The sequence below is a fragment of the Vidua chalybeata genome, chromosome 21 (genome assembly GCF_026979565.1).
Source record: "Vidua chalybeata isolate OUT-0048 chromosome 21, bVidCha1 merged haplotype, whole genome shotgun sequence".
Lineage (NCBI taxonomy): Eukaryota > Metazoa > Chordata > Aves > Passeriformes > Viduidae > Vidua > Vidua chalybeata.
Window position 1 is genome coordinate 5,228,485 of NC_071550.1, and position 11,774 is coordinate 5,240,258.

The window sequence follows — 11,774 nt, forward strand, 5'->3', positions numbered from 1 at the left end:
GCTTCCGCATGGATTAATGGGATAGTTGAATGGCAGCTGCGGTTGCCTTGGGTCTCAAAAGCCAGGAAGGTGCAAGTGTGGATGTGTTCTACCCAGCGTGAGAGCCCTGAACCTGGCAAACTGAAAAGGAGCTGGGATCCCAGGAGCATTACACCTGCCTTTGCAGTCATCTTCTGCTCCTCATCCCCATCCATAACCCCCCTCTCTGGTGTTCCACTCTGTGCAACACTGAAAGGGGTTTGAAATGCATAAACAAACAGAAAAAAAACTTTTTAAAAATTAACACATCCACAACTGAGTTTGCCCTGAGGGCTTATCCCTAAACAAGGTGTGCTTCCTGATCTCTCCATTCAATGTAAATTTGTGCCAGTTGCTGGTGCAAATTGTCCAGGGCTCCTTGCCAGTGTTTGAACAATGCCAAGGAGGAGAAGTCTGGCTGGTTGGCGGGAGGAGTTCTGGCTTGTCTGCAGGTGCATATTCCTGCTGCTCAGCGAGGTGTTGGCTGCCTTGGGAGGGGAAGAAGGTGCATGAAGGAAAAAGGTCCCACTGCTGAAGACCCTGTGGACTGGATCATCAGCTGGTAAAAACTGGAGCTGCTGGATGGAGGGTGTGATGTGTTGGTGAAGGGTCTGGCTGCCTGCCCTCTCCCAGGCTCCTGGGAAAAGGGGCTGCTGGAGAATGTCTCATCCATGCTGTGGGGCTGGTCTGGCCCTGCATAACGCCAGTCCTTGGGCACTGAGGTCTTCTCCACTATGGGCTGATCCCTGTTAGCTGTGGAGAAGAGGGATGGGAGAGAGCAGTGTTTGGGATGTGGCTTTGCCACTGTCTACTTACACTTGGCATTATGGTGTTTATAATACCCTGCTGAGCTCCAGGGATGCGTGGATGGGTTTGGCTGTAGTTCACTGGTGAACAGCTCTTAGCACAGCATCTGAATCCACATGGCTGCTGCATGTCCTGGTGTCCCCACTCCCACCCCCAGGGAAGCAGCCTGCCAGAGGCTGCAGAGCTCCACACTGGGCTGTGCCAGGACTTATTTTGCAGCAGCCTCCAATGCAGGGTGGTGGTGACCAACTGCAAGTAGCTTCCCCTTAAAACCAAGTGCTTGGGGTTTTCAAAGGTTCTCTGCACTGCTGAAAAAACATAAGGCCCCATGCCAGGTGCACCAATAGTCTGTGAATTATAGGTCTGGTCACATTCAAAAGAGCCAGCTCGGTTCAGGAATAGCACAATTTATTGAATGTCACATATATGGTTCTTTTGGATTGCCCATGATAACTGCCTGAACTGCAGAGTGGCTTTATAGAGCACTAACAATACAATGGCAATCACAATCTTAATTTCCCAGGTAAACACTCAGCATATCTGGTGACACAAGACTCACCAAAAGATGACACTTGTGGGGTGGGAGAGGAGAAGAAATCTGTCAAACTGTTCCTGGAATTTCAAGTAAAATTCTTGCCTGCCAGCTAGATATTAAACTGGCCTAAATATCTTAATCTTAAATCTATTAAGATTTTATAACTTATTAACCACTATTCTGCAAAGTGCTGCCAATGGTGACCAAATCTTCTGTTATTTGTGAGCATGTTGCACAGAATATTTATTGGTAGGAGGTTTTGGTTTGTCAAAACTTTTCTGGGTATTGGGTAGAAAAACTAGACCACATGGCCTCCGCTCCACATTCACCCCCATGCCATGGCAACACAAATCACAGGAGCTACATCCAGTTTCTCTGCTTGCACTGCAGGTCCCATTGCACGTCCAGCTTTGCGTTTTCTTCCCAGCTTTGTGCTTCCACCTACACATGTCATGTGTAGCCCACCTTTGTGCTTCCACCTCAGATGTCATGAGGCTGAGCCAGAGCATTGCATGGAGCAGTGGAGTGTCTTTGGGTTTGCAGCAGCAAGGCAGAATGGCCATGAGGAAGATTCAGAGGCAAATGCAAAGAATTTTCTATTTTCCTGAAATAAGTTTGTTTTGTTTTGTTTTGTTTGTTTTGTATAGTTTTGTTTTTCTCCTGTGTTAAGGAAATGAATACCAAATCCAGCCCTTCCACTCTAATAAACTTGGAGAGCTCCTGTCAGCCCCCACGCCTCTGGCTCCTGAAGTTTGCTGCTGCTAGCACTGGGGGAGAAGGAGTTAAGTTTGCATTAAATAGCAGCCCAGCTGCCTGCAGAGGCTCCGATCCCACTCTTCATTCCACAACGTTTGATGGCTGAGGAAAAGCCAGCTCCAAATTCACATGGCACTTTCTAAACCAAGGACAAAATTCCATCTGGCTGCCTTGCTTCGTCCTCTCAGAACGAGCTGCCTTTGGGCTGGGCAGGCAGCTCTTCTCTTCTTGGTTGGGCTCCAGGCTGGTCATTCCCGGGGCTCCCCTCCCAGCCAGGGGTGCGGGGGCAGCCCAGGCTGGCGGCAGGCGGGCGCTGCTGGGCCAAGGGACAGCTGTGTCCCCTGTCCATCCCTCGCAGGTGGATCTGTAGGAGAGGGTTGGCTGCCTCTGCCAGCGCTGGGCGGGACGGGAAGCGCGGCCACGGAGGAGTGGGCTCCAGTGCAGGGCTGGAAGCGGCTGAGGCAGGCGCTTACCTTCTCCCTATCTCCTCCTTCGACGGCTGGAGAGCTTCGCTCCGCGGGTGAGCAGTGCCCGGCTGGGCGAGGGATGCTCTGCGCGGCTCGGTCCCCCGGGACCGCGGGGAGCTGGGGCGGGGATCGTGCCGGGCTGGTTTTCCAGAGGTCGGAGGTCGAGCTGTGAGCCAGGCTCCCACCTCGAGGGCGCTGTCCCCTGGCTCGGGCGGCTCATCCGCAGGGAGCTGCTGGTGGCAGGGTGTGAGGAGCAGAGGAAACCTGTTCCATGAGCTGGCTGGGGTTTTCTCACTGTCCCGGCAGCCTGGCGGGGGTACAGAGGCTGGGGGCTTTCACTGGGAAATGAGAGGATTTGTGTTGTGTTTAAACGCAGCTGTTCCTGCCTCTCTCCTGCGGGGCTCTCTCGCAGCCCAGGATCTCCCCTGGTTTTGGGCACTGAAGCGACCAAGCAGCACGTTTTCCCAAAATGATGGAAAATAAAGTGTTCCTGTCATTCACGTTCTACAGCACAATTCTGATTTTAAAAATGTATGTCGTTGCCATCATTACAGGGCAAGTAAGACTCAGAAAGAAGGTAAGATTCGTTTTCCTTCTCCTTCCTTTCTGGCTCTTTGCTTGGGTTTTTGTGATTTTGCTTTCTTCTTCTATTCCTCTAAAGTTCAACAAAATTTTCCTGAAGCAAGCTGAGTTTTCTTTGACTTCAGTTGAAAGCAAAGCTTGTTTCATAGCTGCAGCAGATAAATATCTCACTTCTCTTTGACCCTTTTTGTTTGTTTCTACCATCTGTAGCTTGATGTTTATAATTTTGGAAACCTAATCTAAACAATAATCAGATCTAAAATGCCAAGCAGGTGAGATGCTTCTAGAAAGAGTCTGTTTACAGTAATTTGCAGGATTTGGGAAAAAAAGGAGAAGGGAAAAAAAAAGTTTAAGAAGAAATCATTGCAATGGTATTTTTTCTTGCGGTGTAGCAGAAAGCTTTTGAGCTTTTGGAGGCTGACTGGCTATGGGAATGCTCCAGGCGAGCAGCAAGTCGTGGGCAATAAAACAATAGCTGGAGGAAATTATTCTTGGTCAGGGAGGAAAATACAGGGAGGACCAGCTGCCGTCAGGAGTTGGGGCCAACTGGACTTTTACTACCCTACCCCAACTCCTGATAAAACCCAGCTTTCTGAAAAATCTGTTTTAAAGTATTTGAGGAGTTTCTGACTGCGTCAGTGGAGAGGGAGGGAGACATTTCTGGTCTCAGATAGAATACAAATACCCTGTGCTGTGGCATCATGTAACTGATGAATTGTCTTCTCCCCTTGTGATTCTAAATGATGCTCCAGCCCTGGAACAGTTTGGGCTTGTAACATAATTAAAGAAAGCACCAGGGCCCGTTCCAGGCTGCAAAAAGAAGCTGTCAGATGTAGCCAGGTCCCTGAGGAACAGCTTTTGAGCATAGGCAAGGAGCTCACACAAATCATTTTAATTTTTAACTTTATTAGTGTAGGATCCCATTTCCCCGTGAGAAAGCCACACAGTGCCACTGCCAAAAAGCCAGCCAGGGAATATTCTCTAATCTGTCAGTCCTGGTTATCTTTTGGAGGCTGCATTATGTCTGCAAGCTCTCTGCCAGCAGTGATCTTGCTGGCTGGCAAAGTCTCCTCTAAATGGGTTTCATGGGAAGAAGTGGACAGGGGTGAGGTGGGAGCTCCCTTGAAACCCTCATTTGGAACCTGCTCAGCAGGCAGCACTGGGTTTTTTGGAGTACAAGGAAAACTCCTGGGGAGGTGAGGGACAGTGTGCATGGAAGTGCAGTGACCCTCATTTTTATGAAGAGTGGTAACAAATTTGGGCAGGGAAAATCCCCACAGGACTTCAAGGTTAGGGGCAAAGCTTCTACCTGTGAGGTTCCTGAAGACTGTAAGCAGGTGGGGACTGTCTCTTACAGGCATTTGCAAACCCGGAGGACGCCCTGCGCAATGGGGGGCTGCAGTTCTTCCGCGAGGACCCTGACGTGGAGCGCTGCTGCAGGTGAGCGGTGCCAGCATTCCCTCTGCTGCCAGCATTCCCTCTGCTGCCAGCATTCCTGGTGCCACCATTCCCTCTGCACCAGCTGCTGGCAAACAAGAAGTGGGAAGCTAAAGGGCTCACTAATTAAGTAATATTCCACTAATACTCTATGGTCAGACTGCCTCGAGCTCTGCTGCGGGACCCTGCGCACGAGAGCAGTTTAATCTTTACCAGGAGCTTGGTGTGCACTGGAGCAAGGGCAAGAGAAGGATCCGGGTTTGCATTCAACATCCAACATCCACCTCTGACTAGCTCTTTTCTAGGTGCTCAAAGTCCCACAGATTCCCAATGTGTCATCCCATACCCACGCTCAAAGGCTCTTTGTGTCCTGCTCCGACAGGACCCCAGATCCCTGCACAGCTTGGACAGGCAACAGAGTGAGTGCTCCCAGTGCTGTAGGCAGCTGCCCTTTCTGGGGATTTGGGAAAAGGCTGAACAGGATTACGATAACTTTTGCCTCTCTGATTGGGCAAACTCTGAATGTTACCCCTCTTCTGTGAGAATCAGAGTTTCTCAGAGGTAAAACACTGGGTTATTCAGCCCTGGGCTTGATTTGCTGTCCCCCTCACCAAAGGAGGTGCCCCAGGTGCTGGGCTGGATTGCTGATGATGTGCAGGAAAGGGACTGGAGTTGTGCCCTGCTATCCTTGAGCCCTGGGCTGTGCATGGGGACCTCACTTCTCATGTTCCACTGCCTCCAGCATTTGCTTTAGAACACATCCAGTGCCACCTAATTGCAGGGCTGCCAGGGGGAGGAGGAGAATGGAAAATGAGCCGTTTCCTTCCTAGCAAAAATAAAATAATAGCAGAAATAATAATCACAATATTCTTTTGATTATTCAGGATAAACAAACTTCCATAAAACTAAATAACTGGAGCTGCAGCAAAAACCTGGGGCAGCCTGGGATCTGACTTGGGCAGCTGAAGCTCTCAGAGTCCATCCTTGCTGATGTATTTGCAGCCCTGGATAAGACACATTCAATCCAAGGTGTTTCCCCAGAGCAAGGGCGATGTCAGCTTTTAATCTCAGACTGTATCTGGAGGGGAGCAGAGCCAGGGGTCTGTGCAGGGCAGGGACAGAGCAGGGCAGGACATTTACCCCGTGCCTCTGAAAGAGGCCCCTGGCTGCCTCGCAGCTCTCTGCTTTCTCCTCCTTCTTCTTCCATTTGTCCTTCCAGCCCTGCTGAACCCCCAAGTCCTTGGGGTTTGTTCAGAGGACAGTGCCTGGGGAGGAGGGGCACAGCCCACACTCATGGCCTGACCCAGTCCTGTTTCATTAGTGCTGTGGGTGGTGGCAGTGACGCTGTGACACCCAGGCAGGTGCATGTTCCCCTGGAGCACAGGGTTTGGCTCCATCAGCGCTGATGTGTCACCACATGGCCACAGCATCCCCTCCAGCCACAGTGTGGGGGTCGTTGGGTCACTCCTCCCCAGTCCCCTTTGGATGCATTTATGGAGAGAGGTGAAACCACAACCCCTCTCATCCTGTGAGTTTCTCCACTGGAGAAGCTGTGGTCTGGAACTGCCTTTTGTTGTGTAGCATGGCCACATCTGGGGCCATGCCGTGCTGGCACCACACCAGTTTTGAGCTTTTCGCGGCTTCACAGGGTCTGTGCTCTGCTCTGTTTATTTGAAAGCTCCAACCCTCGAGCTGTCATCTGCTGTGGCAAAGGCGTCCCAGTCACGGAGAGAAAGTTTCAGGAGCTCAGCGTCCCAAGGGAGAGACACGGGGTGTGACATTCTCCTGCCTCTGTGTGTGAGGGAGAACTGACATTTTTGGGGGCTGTGTCTGCCCCATTCAGTGGGGAGGAGGCCCAGCAGCACCTAGGGGTGGGTACTCTGGCTAGAAGGAATGACAGAAAACAGGGAATTCCAGTGGCAAGGAACAACCTTCTCTTGCTTTTCAGGGCCCACCGCAATGACATGGAGAACATATTTCCCTTCCTCTTCCTCGGAGCCATCTACTCCCTGCTGGATCCCAGTCCCACAGTGGCCAGGATCCACTTCCTCATCTTCTGCGTGGGACGGATCATCCACACCATTGCCTACCTCCTGCAGCTGAGGGCACCCACACGCTCCGTGGCCTACAGTGTGGCCCAGCTGCCCTGCTTCTCCATGGCCCTGCAGATCCTGCTGGCCACCACCCCGTACTGGTAACAACCAGAGAGACCGACCAGCCAAACCCCCTGATCCTGACTCTGCTGGGCCCCCCTGTCAGTGGGAGAGAGTGTGTGTGTGTGTGTGTGTGTGTGAGAGATGTCACCAGGGAGGTCACCTGCACCCTGAGGATGTTCAGTGCAGCCTTGATGAAATTCCACTGCCATCGGAATTTGTCGGAGAAGTCACCAGAGAGAAGAGACATGCAGGAAGGGGATGTGGAGGCAGGTTTCTCTCTCTCCTGCTGAGGTGGAAAGCACATGCACTACCCCTTGAGAAAGGGGTCATTGAGGGAAAGGTTTTCTGTGTTTGGAACTGTGACTGTGACCTTTTCCTCCTGGTCATGAATATCCCATGAATCAGGCAGGGAAAATCATGAGGGTCCCACAAAGTCTCTTAGTCAGCAGATGTGGTTGGTAGCAGAGGTTATAAAGCAGCCACCCTTCTCCTGCCCAGCCATGTGCATCTGTGGGAACGTGAGTTCCTTAGGATTTAGTCCCTCAGGTTCCCTCTCCACCAAGGAGGACAGGAGGCAGGTGCCTTCCAGGCAGCGTAACAGGGAAGTCAAAATCTCAAGGGTGACGTTGTGAAGCCTTTGAAGCTTTCAGTGCTCCCAGTGCCACCTCGTCTCACGCCACAGCACGCAGCTCCCTGCCAGGAGCCTCACTGCAGGCAGGACCCTGGAGCTCCTGGCAGCTCCCAGCCAGCAGCAGCTGTGGCTTTTCCATCTCAGCCTCCCCACAGCAAGATGCAGAGCGACATGCCTGGAGAAGCCAGCAGGAATCCTTTACCCTGGACACAGAGCCTGAACACATTTGCTGGACACAAATTCTGGGACTTCTGGAATGTCTGAAATGCCGGCACAAAACAGGGGGCTTGCAGACAGAGTTTTCTCCCAAAGGGCAGTCTAGTCCACATGCCATTAATACCTGAAAATGCCCTCAGGGCATCAGATTGAGTTTCTCCCCCTCTGTTTGTAGCCTTTCTCTTGCCCGTTGCTATTTAGGAAATGGGCTGTGATCGCCTTAGGGGTGTTTTCTTTCAGCTGTTTCCTGCTGTCCAGTGCTGCCGAGGCATTCACAGCCTGGACCAGCTGGTCTTTGCAGAAAGCTCTGGAAATGAGCAGAGGGGCTTTGAAGGGAGCATTGCTGCTCTGCAGTGTCACCCAAAAGTGTCATGTTGGAGAGGAGAGGCTGGGATCAGGGTACTGCATGGTGACAAAGGCCCATGAGCTCCTCTGCCACACAGCTGTCCCCGGGTGCCAGGGGCTGCTCCCAGCAGCAGCAGCAGCAATGGAGCATCCCTCTGGAGGTGAAGGCAGGAGGAAACCTCTGCTCTTCAGCGCCTCCTCCCTCCTCTGAGGGCAGCACAGAATTTCAATAACATCACAGGGGCAAGCCAGAATGAGTAGAAAATAAATTCCCCTTCCACCTGTCCTGTGCACTAAGGCTGTTCCCTTGACCCTGCTCTCCTCAGAGATGCTCTTGCTGAGCCCTCCCTGAGCACTGGGGACACACCTGCTCAGACTGATGTTCAGCCTTTGCTCAGCTCGGGTAGAAGTTTCTGTACCAGGAACTCGATCCCAGTGCAGTTGTGGCCTCAGGCTGAGCTGTGTGGTGAAGTTTGGAGTGGAATTCTTTGCTCTCCCACTGCGAGGAAAGTGGGCAGGATTGCAGGTTCAGCAATTCACTCTTGGCCACTTCTCCTTCCCACAGATGTCTGGGTAACACAGAGCCCTCTTAACAAGTCTTTTCTGCCTCACATGGTGCACAAGGTCTTGAGCTCCTGTATGTTCCTCTGCTGCTGCACATGCATCCTGGTGGCAGGAAGCAAATATTCCCAATAAAAACAAATCATTGTGCTCTGATACATCCTTCCTTCGGGAGCAGCAGATGCAGCTGGGCAGCAGCTGGGTCCAGCCCCAGCAGGATGGATCCTCAGTAGGATGTTAAACCTCACTGTAGAGCCTGGAGTGTCCTGGGACTTCTAAAGATACATCCCTTTCCTCTGCACTCACCTGCCCTGCAGAGGAACCTCTTTTCCAGGTGTGCATTATTTGTGCTGATCCTTTAAATCCAGCAGAGCTGGGAATTAATTATAAGCAGCTCTGCTCACTTTTCCTTCCCTGAGCAGCAAGTTGTTACAAAGCTTGGTGTTCACCCAAAAATCCTGGAGGGCTGGAGAAGCTCAGGTAAGAGGTGGTTGTTCTTCTTTCTGTTCTTAGGACTCATAAAGGACCTGCTTGTATTTTCCAAGATAAGTAGCCCCCCCCCCCCCCCTTTTTTTTTTGCACTAGGTTGCTGGGAAACAAGTGCTTAATTTCTCTGGTTTTCCCCTATTTTCTTAAGTTGTTGGTGGTTGGGAGGTGCTGTCCTGTCAGTGTTTGTGTTAGTTTCATAAAATGGCTCCACTTGGTTGTTTTCTTACCCTGTTTATTTTCAAATGAGAAAGGCAGTGGTTTTATAAAATGGACTCTCTCCAGTACATGTTGCTGTGGTTGGAGATGTGGCTGGGATGGAAATTTTGGCATAGGAAGGAGGAAGGGAGGCTTCAGAACCCCCTTCCAACCCCCGGATCTGCCAGCTGCTTCAGCCTCTTCTCAGCCGCCTGTCCAGTGCCTGAGGCTGATGCCCTGCTCAGGGAAGCTGAGGTTACATGCAAAGCTCTCCTCTCTCCTTTTTTATTAAAAAAAAAATAAACTATGCTTACTGGCTGCAGGGAAAAGCTTGGGAATGTGAACTCTCCTGGCTCAAAAAAAAACAAACACAAAAAGCCAACAAGGCAAACTTAAGAGAGGCCCAAGCATTGCACTTATTTTGAAGTGTTGTGGAAGTTTGGGGAAAGCAAAACCAAGCTGGGCTTGGCTGCTTGGGCAACACCAGTCCCTTCAGGGCTCTCCTGGGACCAGGTGATCAGAGCCACTGGCTCTCACCTGGACACTGCCAGTGGTTGCTGCACGTGGGGGGCATTCCTGCCTTTTCCCAATTAATATCTAAAGCCCAGAGCTCCCAAATTCCTGCTCTGGCATCAATGTAGGCAAAGGTGCCTCCTGCTGCTCCAGGAGAGCAAGGACAGTGGTTGTACCCACCAGTCTCTGGGGTTTGGTGTGTGCTTTGTATGTCCAACAACTTGTTTTTCCCACCTGGCCCAAGCAGGAAATGGCAACACTGTGAAACCCACCTGGGACTGCAGAAAAACAATTTGGTGCTTAAATGGGTACCAACTGAAAGAGGAGAAATTTCAGTTAGACATTAGGAAGACTTTTTTTACTGTGAGGGTGGTGGGACACTGGTACAGGCTGCCCACGGAGGCTGTGGATGCCCCAGCCCTGGCAGAGTTCAAAGCCAGGTTGTTTGAGCAACTTTGGTCTAATTCAAGCTGTCCCTGCCTATGGGAGGGGTGAGTTGGGAGTAGATGATCCTTAAGGTCCATTCCGGCCCTTTCTGTGGTTAAACGTGTGAATGTGATTCACAGCACCAGTACGTGTCTTCCCTCACGCTGTCTGGAGCTGGGAGAAAAGCAAGTGGAGACCCGGCACAAGCTGCTTTCCCTCCCACACTTTTCCAGGTGGTTCAAGCCCCAGGATCCGTCCCACCCCTGAGCACAGGACACGCCTCTTCCTTACCTGCCTGCGCCGCTCCCCGGGTCTCTCTTCATCCAGACCGTTCCCTGGTGGGATCTGGACCAAGATTCGCAGCTTACCCTTAACACAGATCACTTTTCCTTTTCTGCCCTCCCAAAATCTCCATTCCCTCTAGCAGATGGGATTTTGATACACTAATCCCCTTATTCCTCATGAGGAACTGAGATCCCTGTGACTTGTAGAGAGAATGAGAGGAGCCAGCTCTACAGGCGTGGGCACTGGAGAAGATAACGGTGCTTCCCTGCTGCCCTCTGCCACACGAGGATGAAGCTGGCACCGGGAAAACCTTTTCCAGAGGGCGTTTTCTAACCCGGCTGTGGGGCTGAGCTGTGAGACGTCCCCTGCTTGAGGCGTGGGGCGAGGGAGCCGGCCGGGTGCGGAGCGGAGCAGCGCCGTGGGGCTCGCCCCGGGCTCCGCGGGCTGCGCTGCGCTGCGCGGGGCTGCAGCACCCTCGTGTGGCTGCGGGACCCTGCGGGGGACACGGGGACCCTGCCCGGGCACCCGCACCCGCGGATTCTCCGCCCCCCGAGCTGCGAGTGCGCACGGAGGCGTTTGGGATGGAGGGAGGGTGCCAATCCTCGGGGAACGGGTTGAGGGGGAAGAGGCTGATATCTGCTCCAGTGCCCATCAGCCTCTCCAAAGCAGGCAAGATGCGATGCCATTTCCAGGGAGATCCTCCCGTCAACTCAGACTTGCTCTTTGAGAGTCACCTGGTTGAAAACAGAGTGGTTTGAGGAAGGAAGCAGTTTGTAAATATCTCTGCAAATTTCCCGTGCTTCTGAAGTTGCAGTGTATGGGTGCAACGCTGTGCATCTCCATGCAGTAGTTCTTCTTTACACATGATAACTCTTCCTGGGCTTTGTGACACCAGCTATAAAAGGAACCTTTGCTTCCTCCCTTCTTCCCAAGTGGTTATAAAGCATTACACCCCTGTGCATAGCTACCATCCAGCTTCTCTGCTGCCTTGGGTTGCTTCCCTGTGGGGTTGGAAAGAAGCAGCAGCGAGCAAAATATCTGCTGCAGGGAGGAGATGCTCCTTCCATATGGAAGGTAGAGTTTGGGGTGAGCATCAGAACCCCCAGGACAGGAGCATTGCTCCAAAGGGCAGGAGGAGCTCTGCTGCTGGGAGGTGACACGTTGCTGTCAGAGGAACATGTGTTCCTGCAGTTTGTGGATGGTGCCAGCAGGACTCAGAGGGTCTTCAGACCTTCCCGTTGCCACCAGAGGGAGAAGAGCTCAGCAGCACAAGGATAATGGGAAAGGAGGAGTCTATAATTCATTCTGGATGGGGATAACCAGGGGGGTGTCCCCGTGAGCTGGAAAATGTGAGC

The 11,774-nt window shown here is 52.1% G+C and overlaps 1 protein-coding gene across 3 annotated transcripts; it reads left to right on the top strand.

Moving 5' to 3' along the window:
• Positions 1-529: 529 nt before the first annotated feature.
• Positions 530-9,214, top strand: PTGES (prostaglandin E synthase). Of its 3 annotated transcripts, XM_053962487.1 has the most exons (5): positions 530-580; positions 2,475-2,636; positions 2,960-3,160; positions 4,523-4,605; positions 6,551-9,214. In XM_053962487.1, exons 3-5 carry the CDS (start codon positions 3,053-3,055, stop codon positions 6,798-6,800), a joined length of 441 nt encoding a protein of 146 aa, XP_053818462.1. In that variant the 5' UTR covers positions 530-580; positions 2,475-2,636; positions 2,960-3,052; the 3' UTR covers positions 6,801-9,214. The 3 variants fall into 3 exon arrangements, with proteins under 3 accessions (XP_053818462.1, XP_053818463.1, XP_053818461.1); XM_053962488.1 differs by lacking the exon at positions 2,475-2,636 and having other exon boundaries at positions 554-580; XM_053962486.1 differs by lacking the exon at positions 530-580 and having other exon boundaries at positions 2,288-2,636.
• Positions 9,215-11,774: the final 2,560 nt, after the last annotated feature.

What these genes read in the sequence shown, in the direction of transcription:
- PTGES (XM_053962487.1), top strand. Translation starts at nt 3,053, where the DNA reads ATGATGGAAAATAAAGTGTTCCTGTCATTCACGTTCTACAGCACAATT. An exon ending in AAGTAAGACTCAGAAAGAAG is followed by an intron (nt 3,161 to 4,522) that starts GTAAGATTCGTT and finishes TGTCTCTTACAG; the next exon opens with GCATTTGCAAACCCGGAGGA. An exon ending in GACGTGGAGCGCTGCTGCAG is followed by an intron (nt 4,606 to 6,550) that starts GTGAGCGGTGCC and finishes CTTGCTTTTCAG; the next exon opens with GGCCCACCGCAATGACATGG.